The 25,594-nt window shown below is 41.2% G+C and overlaps 1 protein-coding gene across 2 annotated transcripts in view; it reads right to left on the bottom strand.

The window, feature by feature from the left end:
- Kcnab1 (potassium voltage-gated channel subfamily A member regulatory beta subunit 1) overlaps positions 1–25,594 on the bottom strand; it is a 379,110-nt gene that overhangs the window by 66,139 nt on the left and 287,377 nt on the right. For both annotated transcript variants that reach the window (XM_021195477.2, XM_021195478.2), the window contains exons 3-7: positions 13,546–13,583; positions 11,054–11,133; positions 9,176–9,220; positions 6,603–6,647; positions 4,635–4,678 (exon numbers count right to left, since the gene is read on the bottom strand). In XM_021195477.2, coding sequence (XP_021051136.1) covers positions 4,635–4,678; positions 6,603–6,647; positions 9,176–9,220; positions 11,054–11,133; positions 13,546–13,583 — 252 coding nt within the window. The remainder of the gene's footprint in view (positions 1–4,634; positions 4,679–6,602; positions 6,648–9,175; positions 9,221–11,053; positions 11,134–13,545; positions 13,584–25,594) is intronic.

Genomic DNA, 25,594 nt, shown 5'->3' with positions numbered 1-25,594 from the left:
CTCACCAGAGAATGGTCACCAGAGAGTGACACTATTTGAAAGGATTAGGAGGCCTTGATGGAGGAAGTGTGTCACTGGGGATAGGCTTTGAGGTTTCAAAATCCCACCCCAGACTCTCTCTCTCTCTCTCTCTCTCTCTCTCTCTCTCTCTCTCTCTCTCTCTCTCTCTCTCTCTCTCTCTCTCTCTCTCTCTCTCTCTCTCTCTCTCTCTTCCTACTGCCTGCAGATCTGGATGTAGAACTCTCAGTTATTTCTCTAGCACCATGTCTGCCTGCATGCTGCCATGCTTTCTGACATAATAATAATGGATTAAACCTCTCAAACTGTAAGCGTGCCCCAGTTAAAAGCTTATTTTATGTGCATAGGTGTTTTGCCTGCATATATGTCTATGTGAGAGTGCTGTGTCCTCTGGAACTGGAGTTAACAGACAGTTGTGAGCTGTCAAGTGGATGCTGAGAATTGAACTCTGGTCCTCTGAAAGAGCTCTTAACTGATGAGTCATCTCTCCATCCCCTAAATGCTTATTTTTATAAGAGTGACCTTGGTCATGATGTCTCTTCACAGCAAAGAGCCCCAAAGACCTTGGGACTCAAAAGGGATATAATAAACCTCTTAGCAAAATGTTTTCTTTCTTCTTGTAAAGATAAGGAGGAAATCATACTAACTGGAGCTATGTTGAAGACTTTGACTCATAGAGAAGGCTTTTCATACATTAATAAAACCTATATTACACACAAGCCAAACTCATTTATACTCTGTAAAACATCTCAGGTGTCCAAAGTCAGCCAGCTTTATCTTATTTTTTAACCTTGCTCCTTGGATTTAATGTGCATATGAATCACCAATGTTTAATAAGGCCACCTTTCTCAAAGGGAATATACCAATGAAATCCAAGTATAATTATGTGTATACTTCTTCAAACTGTATTTTTGGCTTAAGAATCTCATGGCACTCCTCCTCTGCAGAATTCATTTAATTCTCTAATTTCAGTTTGCATACAAATGTCCTATGGGGTTAACTCCTACTTATTAGCCCTTGTCTTTGGCTGAAGCTACAAACTTCAAAGGAGCACCAATAATAACATAACAAGTGGTCTCAGTCTCAAAACTGAATGTTTGTGTTCAAGTCTGAATCTGGGTCAGCTTAGAGTTTGGTTGAACTGGTTACCATCCCATGAGAATCCCTTAACTAAAAAAGTAGAAATTTCAGGTATTCCTATTAAGTTAAATGAGACCTGAAGAAAAGTCACCGAAAAAGAATTCTGAAATCAAACACACATACACTGTGAATCACAATGAAGAGTCAGAAAACTTTCTCCATTTCTTTCTTTCTCTCTCTCTCTCTCTTCTTTCTCTCTCTCTCTCTCTCTCTCTCTCTCTCTCTCTCTCTCTCTCTCTCTCTCTCTCTCTCTCTCTCTCTCTCTCTCTCTCTCTCTCTGCATTGATTTTGTGAACCATTTTCTGAATCTCTTTTCCTGACCAATTAGATTAAAAAGGAAAAAATTTTTGAGTACCAGCTGGGTACTCAAGCTCTGTGGTAGATGGCACACGTATGGGGATGGTAGAGAGGGACGGTGGCTGCTAGGAGAGCAGACTGGGCTTGACTTCAGCACCCAGTTGCATAGTAAGTCTTAGCAGGACTTGTGTTTGGAAGAGAAAGCTGGAAGCTTTCCCTAGGGTAGGGGTGACATTCATCATGGCGGCCTCATATGCCAAGAGTTCAGGACAGTGTCCTCCATAAAGCAGCTGTGCTCATAACACAAGAGCATGACAAAATGACACTTGGTGTTCTCTATGTGATGGACATTATGCTTCACACGAATTATTGAGTTCTTCTCCCCAGGTTGCAATCCTATAATGTAGGACTATTTGGAATCTATGTTATACTCAAAAAACAAAACAAACAAACAAACAAAAAACCCAGAGGTTTAAGTAACTTGTAGGTTATTCAGCTCATAAGTAATAAATAGTAGGAATTTGAATGTTGGTCTCAAAGCTCATTGACACAGAAATAAACACCAAAAAGTGAGAAATACAAACCTCAGATAAACACTTTATAAACACTGAAATGATACAATAAACATTGTGGTTAAAAGTATGTGTATATGTAAGGGAGGGGGGAGAAATAGAGAACTGCTTTCAGAGCCTCCTTTTAAAATTAAAATTAAGTAATTGAGAGTTTGTGTGGTGTTAGCAGGTAAAGGCTCCTGCTGCCAAGACTAATAGCCCAAGTTTGCTTATTGGGACCACCATCATGGAAGGATAGAACTCCTATAAATTGTACTCTGATTGTATAATATACTCTACATTGGAGCCCTGGCACCCCATTCCTCCCTGTGCCCAATAAAATACAATGTAATAAAAATAAAAATTAATTAATTGAATATCAGAACTATCTTTTTCTACTTGTAGTCCAATTGGGTGTTTCAGGATGGGCTTCTTCTCTCCACACCACCTGGGGTGCATAGAGAATCAAAAAAGAGTATGCAGCAGTTTCCAAAGAACTCCTGAAACTGAGACTACCAAACCAAACAACTATGTATGTGTGTCTATGTACACACACACACACACACACACACACACACACACACACACACACACACACTATGATTTATATACTATAAAAACACAAAAGCTGATTCTCAGGGGAAAAAGCATAAAACTGTAAAAAGAAGTTTGGATTCACTAATAAATGAGTAAATAAATAAAACCACTTCATTTGACATGTGATCTTATAAGAAAATAATTGTTGAAATGTACTTTATTCTTTGACTTAAAACTGCTCCTAGAGTCTACCCTATGTACAGAAAGATGATCACTTACATAATTCTTTCTTATAGCAATAAGTTGTGTGCAAAATATATTTTAGTTGAGGAAAAAAAAGTCTAGGTTAATATCTACAACTTGATTCTACTATTTTATATTTTCATATTCATGTATTTATATAATGTGTTTTAATCAAATCTCCCTTTCAATCCCTTCCCCCAGTTCTTTCCCTTTCCCCTTCCAACTTCATGTGTTCTCTTTTAAAACCCATTAAATTCATTGAATGTTATCTGAATATGCTTGGACCTACAACCCTCTCCTGGAGCATGCGTAGTCTTTCAGAGACCGTATCATTGAAAACTAACTCTTCTGACCCTTGCAATCATCAGTTGCAGAGCAGGTCTTGGCCACTTAGTCCTAGCCACTGGGAGTTCATGTGTGCAAAGTATGAAACTGGAACAGTGTAGTAGGAGTTAAAAACCACCTCACAGTAAATGTCTAGCAGATGTGTCACTGCAGATGTTTACTATCTCTGGCTCTTAAAATCTTCCACCCTCTCTTCCTCAATGATCCCCGAGCCTTGGGAGGAGTGCCTATGATATTGATGGCCCATTTAGAGTTGAGAACACCATTGTCCCTTAGTCAGACCTACACCTGCTAACCAGGTGTAGGTCTCTGTATTAATTACCACTGAAAACTGGTGAGTGTTGTCCATCTCTGTGGGTGTGCAGTCAGTCAGATGAGTAAGCTAGTGCAGGACACATACCAGACTGTCAAAATGGAGGAGGGAATGAAATGGACTATGGGGTGGTAGTGGTGGAGTCTTCATTAGGATTTTAGTGCTGTGACTAGACACTGTGACAGAGATAATGCCTATAAAAACATTTAGTTGGGGCTGGTTTATAAGTTCAGACATTCAGTCCAGTATCATCAAGGTGGGAGAATGACAGTGTTTAGGCAGCATGGTGCAAGTAGAGCTGAGAGTCTCCATCTTCATCTGAAGGCTGCTATGAGGAGACTGACCTCCAAGCAGCTAGGGTGAGGGTCCTATAGCCCACACTCACAGTGACACACCTACTCCAACAAGGCTGCACCTACTCTAAAAGGGCCACACCTTCTAATAGTGCCACTCTCTGGGCCAAGCATATACAAACCATCACAGGTAGTGATGGCTTTATTTTTTAAGTTTTGATAATGTTGAGATTTCATGAATGGAATTTCCAAAGAAGGAGAAATTCTATACCTTAATAATTATTCATAAATATAAAGATATAAAAAACCTTGGAGTATGTGTGTGTTACTAGGATTGAACCCAAGCCTTGAACCTGCTAGGCAGGCACCTTAACTCTGAGCTACATGCCCAACCTTTCTTGTCCTTTTTGGGTCCTAATTCTTCATGCATCTCTATGCTCCTTGAGCTCCATCCCAGGAGGAAAGTTGATTAATGGTTGCTCTGTTCATAAATGACCTTTTCCTTCCTATATTTTTTATTCTTCTCTCAAATATCACATCCTGGCAGCAGTTTCCCCCCTCTGCCCATCCTCCAGTCTTTCTTCCCCCTTCCCCTCATAAAAGAGTATTCCTCTCAGGGATATTAACCAAACACTGCGTAACAAGCTACAATAAGACCAGGCACATACCGTCACATCAAGACTGCACAAGGCAACCCAGTAGGAGGAAAAAGGTCCTATCATAGGCAAAAGAGTCAGGGACAGCCCTGGCTCCCACTGTTAGGATTCCCACAAGAACACCAAGCTGTTCATCCATAAATACATGCAGAGGACCTATATGTTTTGAACCTATTTTACTGATACCTTGCTTGAAACAGGAGCCCACAAACTGAAATAAAGTGGAAACAGTAGCACTCACCTTCAATGATGTGCTTTCTTGACAATCCTCTTTCTGTCTCAGCCCTGCAACAAAACAGAGCCAAGTGACTGACTTGGGAATACTGTTTTATTTTCTAAAAGTTGTTTCAAAATGTAGAATAATAACAGTTCTTTCTCCTTATACACTGCTAAGTTTTTATCATATTTTTAGCAACTTCTGCACCACTGGCTGCAGAAGAGAGAAAGCTAGTCAGCAATACCCCACATGTAGATACCTAAGAGATGTGGCCAGCATATTGATATTATTCAGTTCTAGGCTTAGCTACCAACCAGTTATTGTATACACTTTTGTTAGAGAACCCAATCCACAGCTCAGTCTTCTAGCCTTGTCCCTAACCACTCTAGAGAAGAAAAACACTCCAGGCACAAGTTAATAGGTGTACTCTATGGTAGCCACAACACTGATAGTAAATTTTTGCAAATTTGAAGGCCACTTTTGATGTTGAAAATAATTTAACGATGGTTAAAAAGAAAGAAATGCAACAAAATGTTCTTAAACTAGCATCCAAGGAGACAGGACAAGTCCTAGATAACAGAACTTCTATCACTCCAGAAAAACCCTGCAGTCTGGACAAGAAAGAATGTGAGGGTTGAGTTATAAAGTACCAAGGAAGCCTTCCTTCACCACGAGTCCTTTGGACAGCCTCTCCTATAAAAACGTAAGCCACAGTTCCCCCTTTTAATATATCCGTTCTGAGTCATTTACAAGTACCCCAGTCAGTATTGTATGTGGCTCTGTTGCATGGTGGCTCTTGCATCTGGTCTCATTTCTTAATTATTTGTACCCTTAAGGCAAGGTATCAGGTACCAGTGCAAACAGAGGAACCAAGGACACCATGAGTCAAATTACAGAAACCGGATGCCTGCATTTCTTATGGGTTCAATATTATCCAAAAAGAGGACAATATGACTAAAGATCTAAACTTTGTCTTATTTCTTCATATCATTAGCACGCTCAAGGATCGTAGCAGTATGGGCACGTGTATACATATGCATTGTGATGGGACTTTTCCTGAAGAACTAGCCCAGGCCTGATGGTAACAACAACAACAACAACAACAACAACAACAAAAAGAAATAGCCCAGACTAAATCAAACAAATATTCACAAACCCTCCACCAACACTCTATTTATTTCAGGGTGGTAAATGAGGTTTTGCATGTTTCTGGTTTGTTATTATTGTTAAGATCCCAGTATCTCTGAGATTTCTTCAAGAAGCACCGGGCCAACCATTGCTCTGGTATAAGGACTAGCTTGTTGTTTTCTTACATGTTTGGTGATAGCAGCCAGTTCCCTGCTTCTTGCTGAATAATGTAAACAACCAGTTCAAGCACGAACAGGCTGGTTCATCGAAGCCAGCAAAGCCTGTGGATTTGTTCTGCATCAAGAGACACACAGAGGCTGCTCTTTCATTGTCCTGCCACTGAGTGACACGGGCAGAGCTTCTGCTATTCCCCAATGAGACAGTCTTTTTGATCAGTTCTCTCAGAACCCTCTGCAGAAATGATCAGAGACTTGAACACCGAGGCAGGCAAGGTATTTTTATCTTTGTGTTCTGTGGAAATCTTTGAGTTTTGGCAGATTTGAGGAGATTTTCTTTTGTGATGCTTTATTTTCTTTTCCTGAATTTTGAACTCTCTTTTGGAAATGGTTCTAAGTTAGAAACTGACAAATCTACACGAATCATTTAGTAACAAGGGGCCACCTGCCATGTACTAAATTTCTTTGGGAATACTCTGCTAAAATAGACAATAACTATTTCTTTAGCATTAGAAAAAAAAACATAGGCCAATCAATTTTAATGAGTTAACTGTGAAATGGTTGCTAAAAACCAATCAACAAAACAAACAAACAAATAACAACAACAAAAACCAAAGGAAAAAAAACCAGGAATTGTCAGTCATTTCCTATCTCACAGAAAGTAAAAAATGAAAGGTATTTAACTTACTTTCCACCCCAGTAGAGTTTGGTTGTGATGACCAAGCTGGACCTCCTGTACATCAAATAGACACAGAAAAATAGTGAGTAATTTGTGGGGTTTTGATGGACTGAATCATGTTATGATTATAGCACCAGAAGGATTTGTGACAGCACCTTACATTAAAAAGAAGACAGAGATGGAGTTCTAAATTCACAGTACTAAAATGTAAGAACAAGGGAAACTGGAAAGTAGTGGCTCGAAGTCAGGCACTAGAGAAGGGACTGAAGGAACTAAGTTTTGTAGGAGACCCTGAAGGAGGAGGGCTGCCCAGCATGTTGGTAAATGGTGTTGCAATGTGTACTGAGTGGGAGGTGATCTTGGAGGTCAGAAATGGTGCCTACGAGAACATAGGTGACCTACAGGATGAGTTGCTTTGGTAGCTCAAAAGAGCAGCCACTAATTAACACTTATTTAGAACCTGGCAGAATGTTGATTGCCTGTGAACCTTTCCTGGGAGGAAGCGTCTTCTCTGCCAAGGACCATGGGCCCAAGTGGCTCTGGGTTACAATCTTATGCAATCATCACATTCACAGGCTGTGAGAAGTGACTGACTGCATGGAAATGTGAATGATGAGATAAATCCTCACAGTAAATGTTAAAATCCTTTACCAAAGGTCCTATCATGTTCCCTTAAAGGAACGGAATGTGCAAATCATGTCTGCAAACTTGTTCTCCTCTCAAAAGCCTCACTCCAGGGCAGCCAGGGCTCGCGCAGCTTCTCATGTTGTGATCATGAAGAGCCGTCCTTTGAGGACTACAGGAGCATAATTTAAACTTGTGAGGCAGAGAGAGCTCAGTACACTTCTGTTTAGATTAAAATCTTTTGAGATTCAAAATTTAGGACTATTTGAAATACCAGGCATATATAACACTGTCACCTACAGAGGAGGTGAGACCTCAAAGCTATAGGGGCATACATTAACTGTACAGGTATAGTTAATGATGACCAGTGGGGAATGATGGTTACAGTTCTGACAGCTTGATGGCCAAGCGAAAAGTTTATTCAAAATGTTCGCAACCCCATCCTACCGACTCCCTGAAAAGCAATTTGAGTTACAGCTATGGTAGGCCCTGAGCATCTCCAAAAGGGCTGTATACTTTTCAGATTAGCACATGAACCTTCTGCTATCTATGGCGATAACAATCTGCAAAGGGGAGCCAGGTCTCCTTTAGCAAGCATTTTGTGCCTTCCAAAATATATCCAAAATAGTATAAAAGATGAACTTGAGCTCTTTTGATTATCAGAGCAAATATTATGCTAAAGCTATACGTTCTATCCAAACACTGAAGTTAGACTCTATACAAAACTGTCTGCCTCAGAGGGTGTGCTCGTTAGCATCTATGTGCAAGTAGCAAGCAACTGTTCTGGGTGGGGAATGAGATGTGACTGTAGCACAGTAAGACAGAAGTCTCCCAGTGGTTTTGTCCCTTTTCTCTCACTTGGTCAGCATGGCACCTCAGCAGCCATTTTACAGTTAGGGAAATCGAGGCTCAGGGAAGTGAAATTCCATTCTCCGGACAATGCAGCTAGCAAGTGACAGTTCGAGGATCAGAAACCAAGCCAGCTTGTTGAACCACTTTTATTAGCTCTATGCCAGGATTGCATGGTTTGTCTTCTCACTGGTTTTCTCCTGGAGGCAAATGTGAACCATATAAACTTTTCATAGCACAGTACTAGCTTGAGCTGTTATTTGCTAGGCTGAAAGGTGGCTGGTGAAGTATTCATAGTAAGTCTCTTTCCCACAAGGAATGTAGAGTGATGGGTTCTGCGACTAAAGAGGGTGGGTCAGTGCTTGCTGAGGGAAAACCACTGCCTCTCCTTACCCAGGCAAGGGGCAGTCTTCCTCTAGATGTCGATCTTACTCTGCTGTGTTGCATGACAGCCCCCAAATGCCACACAATCCTCACTACCACTTGCTTTGGGTATGGAGTTGGTGGAAGGGATGGGTGAGCACATTCCTTGAGTTTCTTGAAGTTCTCAAGGATAGCAGATACTTTTCTGAACACTCAGAAGTCCGAGTGCCTAGCATCCTGGACAGATGCTGTCAACTGTATCCAGATGAGAAAGCTCTAGGCAATTATGCCATGGGCTTTTTGTTTCATCTTTATACAGAAAGTTGTTAATAAAATGAGTGGTGAGCATATTTCTATGTGTCTAGTTTCCTGTAGCTTGCTTTCTTCACTAATTACAAGTACAGTTAATACTATGAAAATGCCATGTTCATCATGCACAAATAATCTCATGAACAGTTCCTTTTTCTCTACTCAACCACACCATGATTCCCTGTAGTCAATGGCTATGTACGTTTTGAAGTATAAATAATGACCTCTATGGCATTTATTTTCAAACTACTATAGATTATTTATTTACCAAGTGTTGATTGTTTTTTGGACAGCCTCTTGCTCTAGTACTATGTTATTTATTTATTTATTTATTTATTTATTTATTTATTTATTTATTTATTTACTTATTTTTGCTTTTCTGGTATAAATCAGTAAGACTTTAAAAGGCAAACTAGCAGTTATGGTAGATGTGGTACCTCCAGCCTTTCTTCTTGATGATGCTTCCCAGAATCACCTCAGCCCTGAAGGGGAAAATAGACAATGTCTTAGGATACAGTGTCTCAGAAAAGCAAGAGTCAACCCAACACCAGAGCCATCCCATTTTTGAACTCTCAGTGCCTACAGATCCCCCAAATAGAAGCACACTCAGCTGGTAGCACACTCTCCACTGTTTCTGCTGGTGCCCACAGAATCCTGCTCCCAGGCATCCCAGAAGCACCTGCCAAATGCTGGCACTGGCAGGAGACCTCCTGTGGTCCTGACATAAGAAACAGAGGAGTCATCTGGCAGCTTGGTCCCTCATAAAAATACCCCGCTTGGTGGTGTTCAACGAGAGTCAGCACCACCTATTTCCATCTATTGTGCTGGAACAATTCAGTTGTGCCCAGAGGCTTCAGTCTGTTTTAACAGAAAATACTAGTTTCCCAGTTGATGTTGGAAGAGAAGAAAGAATCTACATGTGAATTCCGATATCACTGAGTTCAGGGTTGCAGTTAGAGTGGTCCATATGAGAATGTCCTAGGACTGAGTAATATTTGTCATAGGACTAAGGTATAGGGAGACACTACAAAATACCTTTCCTGTTCCTAAGGCTGGGTTGTGGAAAGGTGTGCTGAAGACATCCTAAGAGTATTCCCACTTCCACTTCCCCAGGCAGACTCACCAAGATTGAGGAGACTAAAATGTTCTCCTATAACTCTCCCAGTAAAATGCTAAGTATGAGAAGCAGTTGGTCTGCCAGAGATTGGAGCAGGGAAGTTAATGAAGTTATCACTTTGTTCACCAGTGAGCCAGATATCGATGCCATTGTTAGCTATTATTTGATGTAAACCAATGTTGTTTTTATTTGCGTGCACAACCTCCAAGGAATCTTGATGCATGCTAGCTATGGCACATGCTCCAAATGAACAGACATGGGGTGGTACTGGAATCTTTTTCATTACTCCTTGTTTGTCTGTTGTTACATGGGACCTTAAATATCAGGAGCCTATCTTAGTTACATAGTGGCCATCAGTGAATTATGATTCAAATGACTGTCCCTTACAGTAGGAGTTGCAGTCAGTATGTTCCCCTCCTCTGCTTTAGCCTATTTGGTATTAAGCAAGATTCAACAGAAAAAATCTCCTGAGAAGAGGGCATGCAGAAAGGAGCAAGGCCGAACAACTTCTACTTTCCTTTCTTAGATTCATTACAAACAACACAGATGTGGATGCTCAAGTCCTCTGATGGTCCTTAAACATAGACAGGTCTTTGAAAAGGAAGGAACAAAGTAAGAAAAAGCTCCGAGATTATTTGGAACTGACTGGGCAAGCCTCAGCTCTACTGTAACTGGCCTGGGGAAGTGGGGCAGCCATCCTGGTGTGTTCATGTTCCACCGTGGATGTCTTCTGCCTTTGCTGATGGAAGCTGGACACCCACGTTCATTCCAGGAGACCAGGGCTCCATATCTATTCTAAAATACACTAGTTATGTTATGTGACATGTGATTGGTGATCCAGACTAATAGAACATCAGCTATGTGCTCTAACTTAACAAGCCATGTTCAGACTGCCAAGTCAATGCTCAGGTCCAAAGGAAATCTCTAGAAGTTACTTGTCACCACCAGCAAGGTCTCTCTGCCACCTACAGTCTTCAGAATAGGCTCTGAAGTGCCCTCTTGGACAAGTTGTTAATTTCTTGGCATCATTAAGAAATCACAACTTTCATGAATATCAGCATAGGGCTGAGGAAGAACATGCCTGCTGATGTATGTACAAAAAGAGCAGTCCCTCCTTGCCAATGCCACAGCAATGTTTGAGCACACCCTCTTGCTTCCACTGATGCCATCTGAGAGCTAAAAACTTGTTCTGACTTACTTCCCAGCAGCATAGACCTCAGCCGTGTCGAAGAGATTAACTCCACTTTCGTAGGCAATTGTCATCAGCCGTTCAGCAACCTGCAAGAGGATGCAAGGGTCAGTCAGAAATGCTCGGCATCTTCCTAGCTGGGAAGCAATGTTAAATCCTCTATCCACCTTTCACTCTGAGATCCCATGAGCCACTTGTGTTTTTCTCTGCTGTAGTGAGTGACAAGAGAAAGAAAAATGACTCAAGCATAAGGCAGATAGATGATTCTTCCACCCTCAGACACTGGGTAGGCTGTAATCTCACTCCTGGGGGTGTGTGTTTGGTTGCACATGGAGCACGAGGGGCTCAGATCTGTGTTTCCCACCCTGCTGGGAAGACCTTGTATGAGAACACCCTCCGTGACATCTAATCTTGCTGACAAAGAGGGTCATCTGTATCAAAGCTGACTCCATCTCTCAAGCCCTTTCTGCAAGTCAATAGTTTCTGGCAGTTGGATGACTCCTGACCTAAAAGCGTGTGACTTTCCTCAAGGCCTGGCCAACTGTGCTGATGAATCACAGGGCAGACAATCATGACTGTTGTAAAGCTCCTGCCACCCACAGTTCAGTGGAACAATAAGCATCATCTTGGCACTGCTGCTGAGTCAACACAGGGGAGGGAGCAAGCTCCTCTGGGCTCAGGCTGGAATGGATCAGAGCTCTGCGTCCCATTCTCTTTGCTGCTCAGGGCAAGTAAGAGCGTGACAGGAGAGGAGAGGGCTACCTTCAACAGTCAGCCTAAGGTAGAGCTGTAGGAGGGTGTTGGAAAACAGCAGTGGACGAATCTTTCTCCACTTTGCTCATTAATTTGCTCGATGTTTGAAAAATTTTTTTCCACTTCGCACATAATAACAATTGATTTTCCGTTATGTTCTTTGATGGTGGACTAAAGTTGCTTTACCAGCATTTCTAATATAGACTATTTCTGGTGTTTTAAAAATTAGCCTCTCAAGACCATGGGTAGGCTAGTGTACATATCCACTAGCATTACCCACAAGGAAGCCGTTACTGATTTTTAATTTGATAATATTAAAACATTATTTTAAAGTAGAGTTGAAAAGTAAAGCAAATATAGTTTCCCTCATTCTGACTGTCCTGTTTTAGATGGTGGTAAAAATTATTGTGGTATGTCATACAGCATACTGGTGGATTACTTATTAGGAAATGTAACAATTACATCCTAGCTTCAGAGAAGTTTGGAAATGGAGTAACTGAGAGTAGAAACCCTTTCCACTCACAGGGTCTGAGGACCTTATGTGGAATAATGGGAAAAACACTGAAGTTTAAAGACTGGATTTAGGCCTTGATATAGATTTTGATCTGAAATGCCTTTTGAGTCCCCTGCATTTGGTCCCTGGTCTATAGCATCTTTTGGAGATGGAAGAATCCTTAGGAGGTGTGGTCTAGTGATAGAAAGCTAAGTCACTAGGCTCCTGCCTCTCTTTACTTCCTGGAGCTTGGGGTTCTCCAGCACCCAGAATATTGTGGCCATTTTTACCTGCTTGGAGCTGAGAACTCCTGGAAGTCCAAGAGAAAGCTGAGAGATCAGGGGGGTAAATTCATTGTTACTGGCTTATAGTTTTAGCCCCTAGAAAAGAGGTGGGATTGAGCCATTCAGTTGTGAGTGTGATTGGGTTTGGCTAGTCGTCCTTGTTCCTCTTTGTGGACAGCTCTGCAGGACCCTTCCCACAGCTGCTCTCCAGAAGGACTCTAGTTGTTGGGTGTACATCTGTGTCAGTGTCTCTGCAACCATTCATGACAACTTTACTATGCAGTTTTGAGAATTGGGATTTTGAAATGGTTCGTTACAGAGGTCAGTCCTGCGTGCCCAGACATGAGCTCCCTACAGCAGAGAACAGACAGTATGAAGGGGAGATCCGAGACTTGCAGGGGGTGGTGGGGACTAGATCTGCTCACAAGGCTAGCCACCATTGCCTTTTTCCTTCTACACAGTGCACCAGTCACTGGCAGGTTGCACACAGGCTGGAGACCCTGGCTGTGAACTTACTTCCCACCTATGTTGCTGCTTACTTCAGGCCTAACAGTGTCTGTGCCCTTTGCTTTCCTCTGTGAATGTGCCTTTGTGTTATCCCCATACATCCCTACCTGATGCCAGTCATAAGGTCTCTTGATGTGCACCTGGGTCCTCCTGTGGGGAGAAAGGACTTCCCTCTTAGCTATTGTGAGTGTGACTGTTGAAAGACGTTTTGCTGCCAGCCCCCTAAAACTCTGCTTGGCTGGAGTCATCCAGCCAGTTACCCAAGATCTGCTTCTAAGCTAGTCTTACCTAATGACTGGGCAGTACAGTTACACACACACACACACACACACACACACACACACACACACACACACACACACACACACACAAATAAAAATCCAAGAAGAAAAATGTTAGGAAAGGAAGACAATCCCTACTGCACATTTTCTTCGTTAGAACTGTAGAAGCTAAAAGCAGCTTACCTCATCTGAGATTTGACCTCCAAATGTCACCCATGTTCCTGGAAGAGAACAAATATTTGTGCATTATTTGTAGCCATTTTTCTAAGACTGTACATAATAAGTGCAGACTTTTGTATCAAGCAGATAGTTCACAAATGTACTTAGATGAGGGCATATGCAGCCTGTTCGCTAGCCTCCTGCTGTCCCCTATCCACTTCCTAAATATTCCAGAAAGGGTATCTGAACCTTTGGGAGAAGAATGCTTCTTCAACTCACCATGGATGTTTGTGGCAGGCAGCCCTGGCCTACAATGAGACTTTGCTTCTGCTATGGACCAAACGCACAAGGAGCCAGTGTTCTGCAGCTTGCTTGGGCTATACACCTATTTTTCCTCTTCTGCAGTTAAAGGCTCATTCTGACAGCGAGCACAAGCAAGTGTCCACAGCCACAGTGAACCTGACCTTGACTTCTTGCCTTTGCCCTAACAAGACTTTGTTTTGTATTTTCTGTTCCCTTTTAAGAGGACCTTCTCAGACACTCTGCCAGGCTCTGTTTACAAGACCTGGGTGGTGACATTTCATGTACCTTCCCTGTATGATCTGCTCTGGGAAGTCTCTGTTGGCTTGGGGTGAAGACAGAGGCAGGAACCAAGGCAAAAACAAAGAAGGCAAAGGGAGGGAGAGAAAGCTAGCAGCCTGTGTAGAGCGAGACGCTGAGCAGGCACGTTATGCTCATCTCCAGCAAGCCTCTTTAGTCAATCCCTTCCTCATCCATGTTTATTTTTTTGGGGGGGGGATGGCTTAAATATATCAGTGACATCACACTCATGTACTTAGGGTAGAGAGGTGATGTTACAGATTCTGTTTTCACTGAATAGTTAACAGTTTATCTTGATAAATGCTCAAACTGAGACAAACTCAAGGCAGAATGGCAGAAGGCCTGAGAGTAAAGCATTCATGGAGGACTTCCTAGAAAAGGTGACATCTTGGTTGAGTCTTATAGAAGTAAAAGGAATAGAGAAGAAAGGAGTAGGCATTTTAGATACAGACAAGAGCTTGGGAAAGCAAGACGGTGCAGCTGAGCTGTATATAGACCATCAGGCTGTGGGGTGAAACAAGGGCAGAGAGGGAGACCTGAGCAAGTGTGGAGGCATGGGTGTGAATGAAACGCTACTGGCAGCTTATAGTCTTCATCCTACTGTAACAGTCTTAGCTACTAGCTACGGCACACCTTCTAGATGCCACGCGGTATACTAAGGAATTTCTCTTGAATCATTTGACAGGCTCAAGAGGCAATTTTATTATCCACGTTTGTAGCTGAGCAATGTCACATTAGCCAACACCAAGTGAGACACCCAAGCTTTCACAGACACACTCGACTTTGAGAAGGTTGTCCCTTTCAGTGTGTCACACTGATGACTTAGACAGTAAATGAGTGTGAGACCCATAGACATAGGTCAATGGAATTACACGCTTTGCTTTTGTGCTCTGAGACTGAAACAGAGGGAGTGCATGATGATCTTCTGTGTGCGCTCTCTATCTGCAGAGGATGCCAATGGGAAGCCCACAGCTGACCTCAGCTTGCAGGCTTGATTAGCTGCGCTAGGATGGAACTGACCAACTTGGTATTTTAATAAATTTTGAATGAGTTACTGACATTTAAACACATGGGATTTTTTTTCTGAAAATTTTTAGATTTTCAGCAGCATTGACAACAAGGTCGATATTCTTTCTAGGTAGGCACACCCCAAGCTGAGAAAGCAGAGGGTACCTTTATGAAAGACCATGCCAATTAATGAAAAGCTCCCCTCCTGCGGCTGCCTGTGCTTCCCCATGTATTCTTAACATTGAAGTAAAATGGCTACTGCTTTGTACCATATGCTTATTGCCGTTTTTCTTACAGCAGAAATAAGAGGAGCACAAATTTGCACATTAAAAAAATTGAGTATTTTAAGAAAAAAAATAGGCATAGACATTTTCTCCCCAAGATTATTCTAAACAAATGGAGAAAAATCCTATCCCGAGGCACCAAACTAAAACCAGCCATGGCTGTACACGGAAAAGATGGTCTTTGAAAGCCTTAATGGCCTGGGGAAACGGCAGTGTTTGGTTTTGAATGCGAATTAAGTAAGTGAGATGCTGGGAAATGCAGCTCCGTATTGAGCCGGAAAAAAAATGCTCGGCGTCAAAACCTTCTCACAAACTATACACATTTCTAAGAGTCTCTTTGAACGTGGCGGAGACGGTGTGCCCAGAGAACAAACATTTGAGAAGGTTGATGGAACTAGCTCAGCACGTGAGGTATGGGGACGAGATATTCAGCACGTTGAGTTACTAGAGCCGTTTCTATTGCTGCAAATGAGAAAGTGGGTATGGGCGAGAGCTCACTGCGGTGTGGTGAGCACTTTGAAGGGGTCGAAGAACTTTTGGATGGGGGCTCATGAAAAGAAAAAAACATGAGGAATGGCTATCTTGTGTGATGTGGGGAAGTCTCAGGTCGTTTGGAAACCGAGTATATACTGGTCAAAGTCAGTGTTCCCAGAGGTGGGTGGGGCTGTCAAGCCAAGGACCAAAGATGGCACTACTTCGTAGGAACGCTATACCTGAGAGCCTTAATTTTCTCACTCACCATAAATGACTTTGGGGAAAGAACTAAAATGGCATAAGCTATGGGTTCAGTAATGAATCTCACAAATTAGCTATTCTTCTATGTCTTCAAGCAAAATTAGGTCAGTGCTTAATGAATTTGCTGGCTTGCTTGCACTGTGCAATGAAAGCATTTTTTTTTGTTTGCTTGTTTTTTTAATTGTTCCTGTCATCAATGGGAATAGACCCATCTCTACTGAGTCCTGAAGATTTTTTCCGAGCCTGAATTTCTTGCTGACCTTACAAAAATTATCTGTACTTGAACACTTTTCTACAGGGACATTCCTTAACTTACATCTATCACGTGTTAAAAACACCATAAGCCAAGTATGTTTCACATTCCACATGTACCAAATAGTCTAGCTTAGCCAGCAGTCTATGGTATGGTATCAGCTGTTTCCTCCATGGTAGGCTAGCTGACCAGAGGCTTACCCACCTGCTGCTGCCCAGCATCAGGACAGGATTTAACGTAAATTATGTCCAAGGAAAGATCACAATTCACATGCAAAGTACAAAAGTTTGGGGTTTAGCTAAATTGCTGCAGTACTAGACTAGCACACACAAGACCCTAGATTTCATCCCTAACACCATAACAGAAATCGAAGTGTAGTTTCTACCAAATGTACATTGCTGCTGCACTATCATAAATTATAAATTGCAAGTCGAGACACCATTACATCAGAACCTATATTTGCATATATTATGATTTGTTCCCCTCAGACATGACAAAGCTTGGGGAAGTCACTTGTTGAGGAATAACAATCCATCTCTAGGTGAGAATTATAGTCTAAAATTCATCCTCTAAGACAATGTTGTTCAAAACTGAATTCTGAAAAGTTCTCTGATTTCAAGTTTCATGCAAATAAACTAGCATTGTTTAGCTCACTTTTTAAAAATTAATTACTGATGGTATTGAAGACTCAATACAACTCTGAAAGCCAGAACTGTACATACATTTTAGTGGAAGGCAAGGCCAGCCTACACTTACACACTGGCAGTGATTCCAGCCATGATGTGATGGCACTAGTATTAGGAGCAGTTCTATTCCAAAAGAATCAGAAAATCAAAACGAAACAACAAAAACCAACTCTTCTATGTTGCTTTTAAAAATGTGAGGCTACACCGGGCGTGGTGGCACACGCCTTTAATCCCAGCACTCGGGAGGCAGAGGCAGGTGGATTTCTGAGTTCGAGGCCAGCCTGGTCTACAAAGTGAGNGCACACGCCTTTAATCCCAGCACTCGGGAGGCAGAGGCAGGTGGATTTCTGAGTTCGAGGCCAGCCTGGTCTACAAAGTGAGTTCCAGGATAGCCCAAAAAAAAAAAAAAAAAAAAAAAAAAAAAAAAAAGAATGTGAGGCTACATATGTAGCAGATATACAACTGAATCTTCATGGGAGTCCCCCAACAAGTGGCGAAGGGCCTGTCCCTAACTCTGTTGCCTGCCTGTGGATGCTGCTCCCCTAACTTGGCTGCCCTGTCTGGCCTCAGTGGGAGTGGATGTTCCTGTTTCTTCAGTGACTTGATGTGCCAGGGTAGGTTGGTACCCAGGAGAGGCCTCCCTCTTCTGGGAGGAAAAGGGGTGATGGAGGGAGGGGCTGCTTGAGGTGGGGGGCTGTGAGGATGTGGGGACTGTGATTGGGATATAAAGTGGATAAATAAATAAATAAATGGAGAAAAAAATAAAAGAATGGAAGGCTGTCTACATCATAGTGAAAGTCAGATAGTCCGAAGGACACTATCACATAGAATAAGGACCTTAGGTCAAAGCAGCCATGAGTTATGAAAAAATAGTGATGGTTAAAAAATTTTCCTTTTCAAATAGGTTTAAATTATCAATATGTAGCAGTACATGCATCATGTATATTTATGTTATGGCTATAGTTTGAATATGGTTTGTGTGTCACCGGTAGCTCATAGGTCGGGAGTCTGGCCTGGTGCTGTTGGGAAGTAGTGGGGATTTTAAGAGGTAGATCCTGTAGGAGGTCATAGGTCACTAAGGTAAGTAAGCCCTTGGCATCTGTCAGGAGGGAGATGTTATGAAAGGACCAAGTTTGGTCCTTCTGTCCTCTGTTCTTATTTGAGACCGGGGTCATTTTTTTCATGCAGACATGTACTCCTATCATGATGTGCTGCCACAAATTGACCTCATAGAGGCCAGGTCAAGCTCACTGCTCTCCTCTATCCCCCACCACTCTCTGCTCCCACTAATCTTGGATTTTGAACCTCCAAAACTCTAAGGTAAATAAGTAGCCAGTGTTAGATACATTATTATTATAGTGATGGCAGGCTAATAAAGCTACATATATACACCATAACTAAAAAAAAAAAATCCAAAAAACAAAAAACAAAATAGTGTTTCTTCTTTTGGAAGTTAGCTATTATTCCAATTGTGTTATTTGTTCAAGGGGACTATCTCCCCCGATCCTTTATTCACACACTACTCTCCAAATCCCTTGAATGAAAGTGGAGCCTTAGTAGATGGTTGGCCAATGTTGGTTAAGCTGAACTGAATTGCCTTTTGACTATCATTAGTCTTCAAAGTCCTGGGTCCATTTCCTACTAAGCATATTTACTTTGACTTATTGAAGAATGATGAGTAATGCTCATTAATAATTTATTAGTTTGTCTAGTTTCTAGGTGGTTGATACGCTTCCCGCCATCTCTAGGCATAATAGCCATTTTCTTTCCTGGAGAAGGGCCTTATGGTAATCTTTCCACTTGCCGCAGGACTCCAGTGAGGGGCAGTGGCGACACTGTGGGAAGACGCACCAACTATCACTGGGGAAGGAAATGCCACAGTCCTTCATGCTGAAGGATACTAAAGCAACAGCGGTGTAGTCAGGGGTCTCTGATGCTAGGATCTCATGTTTTACTATATCGTCTCCAGGAGAGATGAGGTGGTTTTGCTATTTAATATGATTCTCTTAATGGCAGGATGATGTGGGAAGAACTCCGTTCATTTATTAAGAGAAATACATCAGTTCAAGAGTAAACAAAGTAAAGACCCCAGAAATCCTAGGCCTATCAATATGGGCTGAGGAGAAGTTTCTAGTGGTGGGTCTGTGATGCCAACACAGGTGGCTGAGGTAAGGTTGAGGAATTCGCTTCTTGTATTTGTCATGTTACATCAACCTAAAGGTATAGAATAGAGACACCTTTTTCCTGAGGAAGCAATGTATTGAATCAGGCCTGGGCTGGAGTCCTGAGTCTTCTACTCACTAGGAGGATAACAGCTGGTGGCAACAAACAAACAAACAAACAAACAAACAGGACTCTTAGGAAATACAAGGAAAGGTAACGGTCTACCTCAGTGACACCATTAACTCCCCGTCTTAGTGTAGCATTAGAATTTCCAAGAAGCGCCACTCTGAGATTTTGATTATTTGTATCTGACCTTTACCTGTGTCTTTAACAAGCAACCAAGAGATCTGAACGTGGCATGGCATACTGAGAAGCCCTACTGTGGCCACAGCAGAGATGCTGGCTTGTACCGCAGGACTGGGACACAGCTCAAGGCCACACCTTCTGTAAATGATGCAGGAACATCTCTCCTAACCCCTCCTCCTCATTTTGGCTCGCATCTGTCAGTATTTTACCCAGAGCCTGGCCTTTATTTTTGGATCCAAACTGCAGCCTTTTTTTTTTTTTTTTTTTTTTTTTGGCTTCTAGTATGTTGCTAATGAGCATCTGGCCAGAGTTAACAAATGTGATATCAACTAAGCCATTTCTTTTTATTTCAGTTACCTTTTCTTACAAGAACTGATAATACCACCCAGGCTCTCAGGGGGTGAGGCTGGCATCCTCTCACACCTGCACTTTACAAAAGAGCTTGAAATAGCAATAAAACTAGACAAGGAAGTGGTGAAGGCCACATGGAATTAAAGCTTGCCTCCAAGGTAGGTGAGGTGCAAGTAGTATTCCCATTTACAGCTAAAGAAAGTGTACTCACACACACCTCACACACACTCACACATAATTTTAATGACTAAACACCATTTAAATCCTTTGTCTACCACTTGGAATGTAGTAAAATGAGAAACTACAGTCAGATGAGAAAGAAGTTCTCAGAGTCTGCCATATGGATTCACTGTGAGGTGTTTTTTTGTTTGTTTGTTTTTCTAGCTGAGTGACTCTCAACCCCTAATGGGACTTGAAGGACTCTTTTATAGGGGTCACCATAAGACAATCAGAAAACACAGATATTTACATTATGATTCATAGTAGCAGCAAAATTACGGTTACAAAGTAGCAATGAAAATAATTTCTTTGGTTGGGAGGGGTGTCACCACAGCAAGAGAAACTGTGGTAACGGGTCGCAGCGTTAGGAAGGTTGAGAGCCACTGGTCTAGACTACTCGGTATGCATCTTCAGTTCTAATCCTTATGGGAAAACTCAACAGCATTTGTTGAAAACACCATTTATTCTGCATATGAGGAACTCCAGTGTTAGAGCAGTGACTTGCCAGGGTTCTTCAGTGGTAGGCTGTTTAAGCCACACTGTCCAGAGTCCCATGCTGATTTTGGGTGATGCACCTTGAGCCCTCTAACTACCCCATGCTCCATTCTAGTCAACTGTACATCTGTCTGTTTGCAACATCGTCCTGCTTCCAGCTCCATGTTGTTTTAAGAGTTATTTCAGGGCAAGTTTGCCCAGAACCATTTTGTTATATTTGTCTATTTGTCTGACCAGTACCAGTTAAAGACAAGAGCATGGTGTTGAAGATAGGACGGATGACAGGGATGTGCTGTTTGGAAATGGTCAACCTTAGAAGAGTATTATAAAGCAGGGTCCCCTCTCCTTTAGTGGCTCAGGAGCTTTTTGAGCATCAGTAGGACAGACATCTTGGTATACACTGTAAGCCTTCATCAGAAAAGACAACCTACGCTCTGAATTTTGATGCTAGATTAACTGTAACTACCAATTTAAACCTAAGTTCCTTTCCTGAAATTTCTTTACAAAGACATGATTTCTGAATTAACTTGGTTTCTTGAGACATTTAGGAAAATTCAAAAGAAAAAAGCTTACAATCTTTAAGGTTTTCTTCTCTGCTTTCATTTCTTTTGCCCATGTTACTGAATTATATATTCATACCTTTTTAGCCTGAAGCAAAAGTTATTTAAAGATTACTTCCATTAAACAATCCATTTAATAAACAAGGGTTGCAGCAAATAACAATTCTCCCTACTTCCTATCAAGAAAAGGGGACACTGAATTTGGTTCATCATATTATATTCCAAATTTCTTGGTTATGACTCCTAATCTTTTTCTTGTACTGATAGTTATGTACTGGGGATTATTTACTCAAATGAAACTTGCAAGGTACAAAAACTCAGTATACAGCATCAACAAAACTTTCTCATGCTGCTCTTTGAAAAGTTCTTATAAGAAATCTGTAGAGTAGTTAACGTAGGTGAAGTAAACAGTATTAGAGTAAAAGTAGACACTTAGCATAGAATATAAGAAATAAATATATTTTTTGATTCTTAAAATAAATTCAAATATTTTAAATACCTTCTTCCAAAATACGACCTACTACTAGGATAACCAATGTTTTTACCCTGTGAGATCTTTGCACACTGGAATATAGTCTGTGCTCAAACACATTTTTGTTTCTTTTGGGGTCTATCGTGCTTTCCCACAGCAAGTTACTATGGGTAAGAGTTCTGATAAATTACCAAGAATCTGAAAGCCAATGTGGACTTTTGTACTATTTCTTTTATCTCTGAACATTTTTTGTTGAATTGTTGTTGTCACTGATAGTTCAGAGAGGTGTTCTACCTCAAATAGGAATAATTTTGAAAACTTAATATTTCTGAACATGAAAAAACACAGTGTGAATTCACGTGGATGCTAAGATCTGTTAAGAAATACATTTTAATTTCCTGAAAAGCAGAAAAAATTGTCTAGGTGAAAACAAGAAGATAATAATTGTAAAAAGGATGAAAAATGTTTTTGCAAGAGTCCTTTCAAGGTCTTCTTCCTGGGCCATGAATGACCAGATGTTCAGGATATTAAATATTATTAAAAGGCAAATTTTGTGTTCAGAGAGTAGGAATAGTGTGACATTCTAATGAAGCAGGAATACAAACAGGCTTTTGACTAAGAAATTCTTTAACTATAAAAGAATTAAAACAGAATATATATATTTGATAGAACCTAAAATAATTCTCATTCTCAGCCATAATGCATTTAGATTCATTCAGTTCCTATGTTCACTTATAGATTCATCAATTTACATAAAAACATTACCTTACTTCATTGGCAATTATAAATACATGCTGCTAATAATTTTACCTTAAAAATATGTCTATAATCTTTTCCTAATAGAATATTTATAGCTATACCAAGTTAAGGGTATTTCTGCACAACCCATAGAATGACATACACTCCTTTTATGCAGAATCTTCTATTTCTATCAAAATTATAGGAACCTTCCTTTCTCAGTGATTATATACAGAAATTTAACACAACATCAAGAACAAAGTGGAATAGTCCTAAATCATAAAACCAGGGCAATCTTTCTTTAATTTTAGGATTCAATTTAATCCAGACTCTATGTAATGTCTGGTGGTTAATTTGATTATCTGCTTGATTAGGTCAAGGGACACTTAGGGGCTTAGTGAAGGGCATTTCAGGGTGTGTCTATGATGGGGATTCTGGAGATATTTAGCATGTGCCACAGTGAGTGTACTGATCCTGAGATGGATTCGTATGATGGTATTATTGAATGGTGGTGAAAGGTATGAGGTGGGGCCTGCATGAAGGAAGCTCTGTGGGTGGGTTTTTTTTTTTTTTTTTTTTGAGGCCTATATCTTTCTCTAACATCTAGTGTTTGCTTTTTCTGTTTTTTTTTTTTTTTTTTTTTTTTTTTTTTTTTTTTTTGGTCTTCATGACATGAATGTTCTGTCTGATTTTCCCCCTCAGCCACCATGGTTGACGCCTTTGAAACTGTGAACCAAAATGCAACCTTCCTCAAGTTGTTTCTATTTGACTTTTTGTTTCAGTGACAAGAAGACTGATTAATGGAGATTCATTGCCCTTCCAAATGATAGGCTACATTGAAAAGTTAATCTATGTCCAAGAGAAGCACAGAACAGCTCCTGGAAACTTGGTCTCTAGAGACAAGCTGCTGTCGTCAGCTCTAGCTTTCCCACCTTCAGCATTGAGACAATGATATTATAATAGCACAGCTCTGATTACATGGTGACACAGTGAGTGAAATTTCCTGGCATATGATATGGACAGCAATCCGGGAATTTAGGTAAATAGAAACCAAAGAACATAAGCATTACAGTTTTATTTTAACAGCCTTCTGTTGATCTCAAACACAGAATGTAGGCCTTCTTGGGACATTCTTTAACAAACTGCCAAGTGAACTATTCAGCCCCAGAGACAGTACAAAACATGGCACCTGTCGTGCTCCTGGGGTCTCTTAAGAATGATCCACAAGTAGGAGAGAAGAGATGATCAATGACAGATAAAGTTCAACCAACTTTTTTTATTACCTGCTCCTCTTTTTATCAATACATTGCTTGGAAATGAATTCACCTGAATGAATACATCATTATTTTAGTTAGTGGCCACATGCCCAAGTGCTCAGCAGTAGAATGTTCTGGAGGGAGGCTGGATCCAGGGAAATTTTAAGGTAGAATAACACTAACATATGCTATCTTAAAGCAGCATAGTGTCAGCTATTTCTTCTGATGGTCCCAGTGACTGTGACTGGGGGGAAGAAGGAGGTGTTCCCAAAGGGAGCACCAGGACAGAGAGCTACCTGATGATGCTCCATTTTTGGTAGTTTTGTGATTGGTCAAGAATCTCAGGAACCACTCCCTATGAGAACAGAAGGTTTTGTCAGCACAACTATACTGGATGGCTTCTTTTAAAACATATATATTTTTTAATTCTTTGAGAATGTTAAGTGGTGTTTTTTGGTCATATTCACTCTAAGCTTTTCCCCATAACAATTCCCAGATTCACCCCACTTCCCTGTCTTGTTCTCTTTACTGTTATTGTTTCGTGTGTGTGTGTGTGTGTGTGTGTGTGTGTGTGTTTGTGTGTGTGTGTGTTGATTCTGATTTGTGCTGTCCCAATAATCCCAGGACTGGTCGACCTGCCCCGAGAGAGTTACAACTTTAAAGAAGAGCAATACTGAAGTAGCTCCGCTGTTAGGAGTGAGAACTCATGAACCTCTTCCCACTCCATCTAGGATGCTGGCTGGCCTGATCTTGTACAGGTCTTGTGCAGTTGCTGTGATGAAGAATGGCTTCAAAGGTTAGGAGAGGCATTAACAGTCCCTTCCCCAGGACAGGGGCTCTGTTTGTCTTGTTTATTACTGTCTCCAGCAACATAACAGAATTCAGTTTTGCAAATTAAGTTTCTCCTCAGTTAGTAGGCAGCACATTATAAAACTATTTTTTCTTATTTTCCAACAACTCTTAAAGGCATATTTAATTTTTTTCTTTTGGATACACTTCAAATTATGCCCATAGACAATTCATTAATTCACTCTTGAGACTTAATTCATGCCTGAAATGGACAATGATACTTACTTACTGCACAGTTGTGATAATGAAACGAGATGATGATTATGCCAACCAATACTTTGAGAACTTATACTGTGTCAGTCACTGTTTATATATTCTATAGACATAATGTCCGTCAATCATGACCTCTATGGTCTGAATTTGTTTGTTGGCAGGTGCTGTGGTCAGTAACTAAGCCTGGTCTGAGAGACTCTACAGCTCACACTGTTAGATGACTTCAACCATATGCACAGCAGCACTCAGGCTGGGACCAGGGCTCACTGACTGTTACTTCCCTTCTTATCTCCTAAACAACAGAAGTTCTAGAGGAAGATACTACTTTAGAGACTGCAGTGAAAGCCCAGTAGAATATATCACTTCTAAAGGCAACCCCAATTGAACAAAACTCTGGGAAAGTTGTTATTTGTTGTGGATTTCAAGGTAGAGCATTATGAATACAAAAAAAATTAGAAAGATACTACAATGTTCAAAGATTTTTTTTAAAGCTGGAAGCAAAGGTAAATAAAACTGAACACCTAGTTCCCTATTTGCTTCTCACCTTGGTGAGCAGAAGGACATATGCCCACTTTCTGGCTGGGCCTCTTGCATGCTGTGTGGAAGCAAATTGCTTTCAAATGTGCCAAACTTCCTCATCTAGCCAGTGATAAGCAACTAACTCAAGCAAGTCAGGGTTGCAACTCAGGGGAAAGCTGGGTTGGTGTCCTTTGTCCAGGTCAGTGAATGTCAACTCCAGCCCAGGAAGTGGGAGCACCTGGGGAATGAGTCACCCCTGCTAGGGAGGGATCATGGTTTAGTCAGTTGGAGAAAAGGCCCAGGCATAGTTGTTCTCAACCTCTCTCTCTCTCTCTCTCTCTCTCTCTCTCTCTCTCTCTCTCTCTC

This window comes from Mus pahari, chromosome 4 (genome assembly GCF_900095145.1).
Source record: "Mus pahari chromosome 4, PAHARI_EIJ_v1.1, whole genome shotgun sequence".
Classification (NCBI taxonomy): domain Eukaryota; kingdom Metazoa; phylum Chordata; class Mammalia; order Rodentia; family Muridae; genus Mus; species Mus pahari.
The sequence above is the reverse complement of the archived record's forward strand: the minus strand, read 5'-3'. Positions and strand labels throughout refer to the sequence as shown.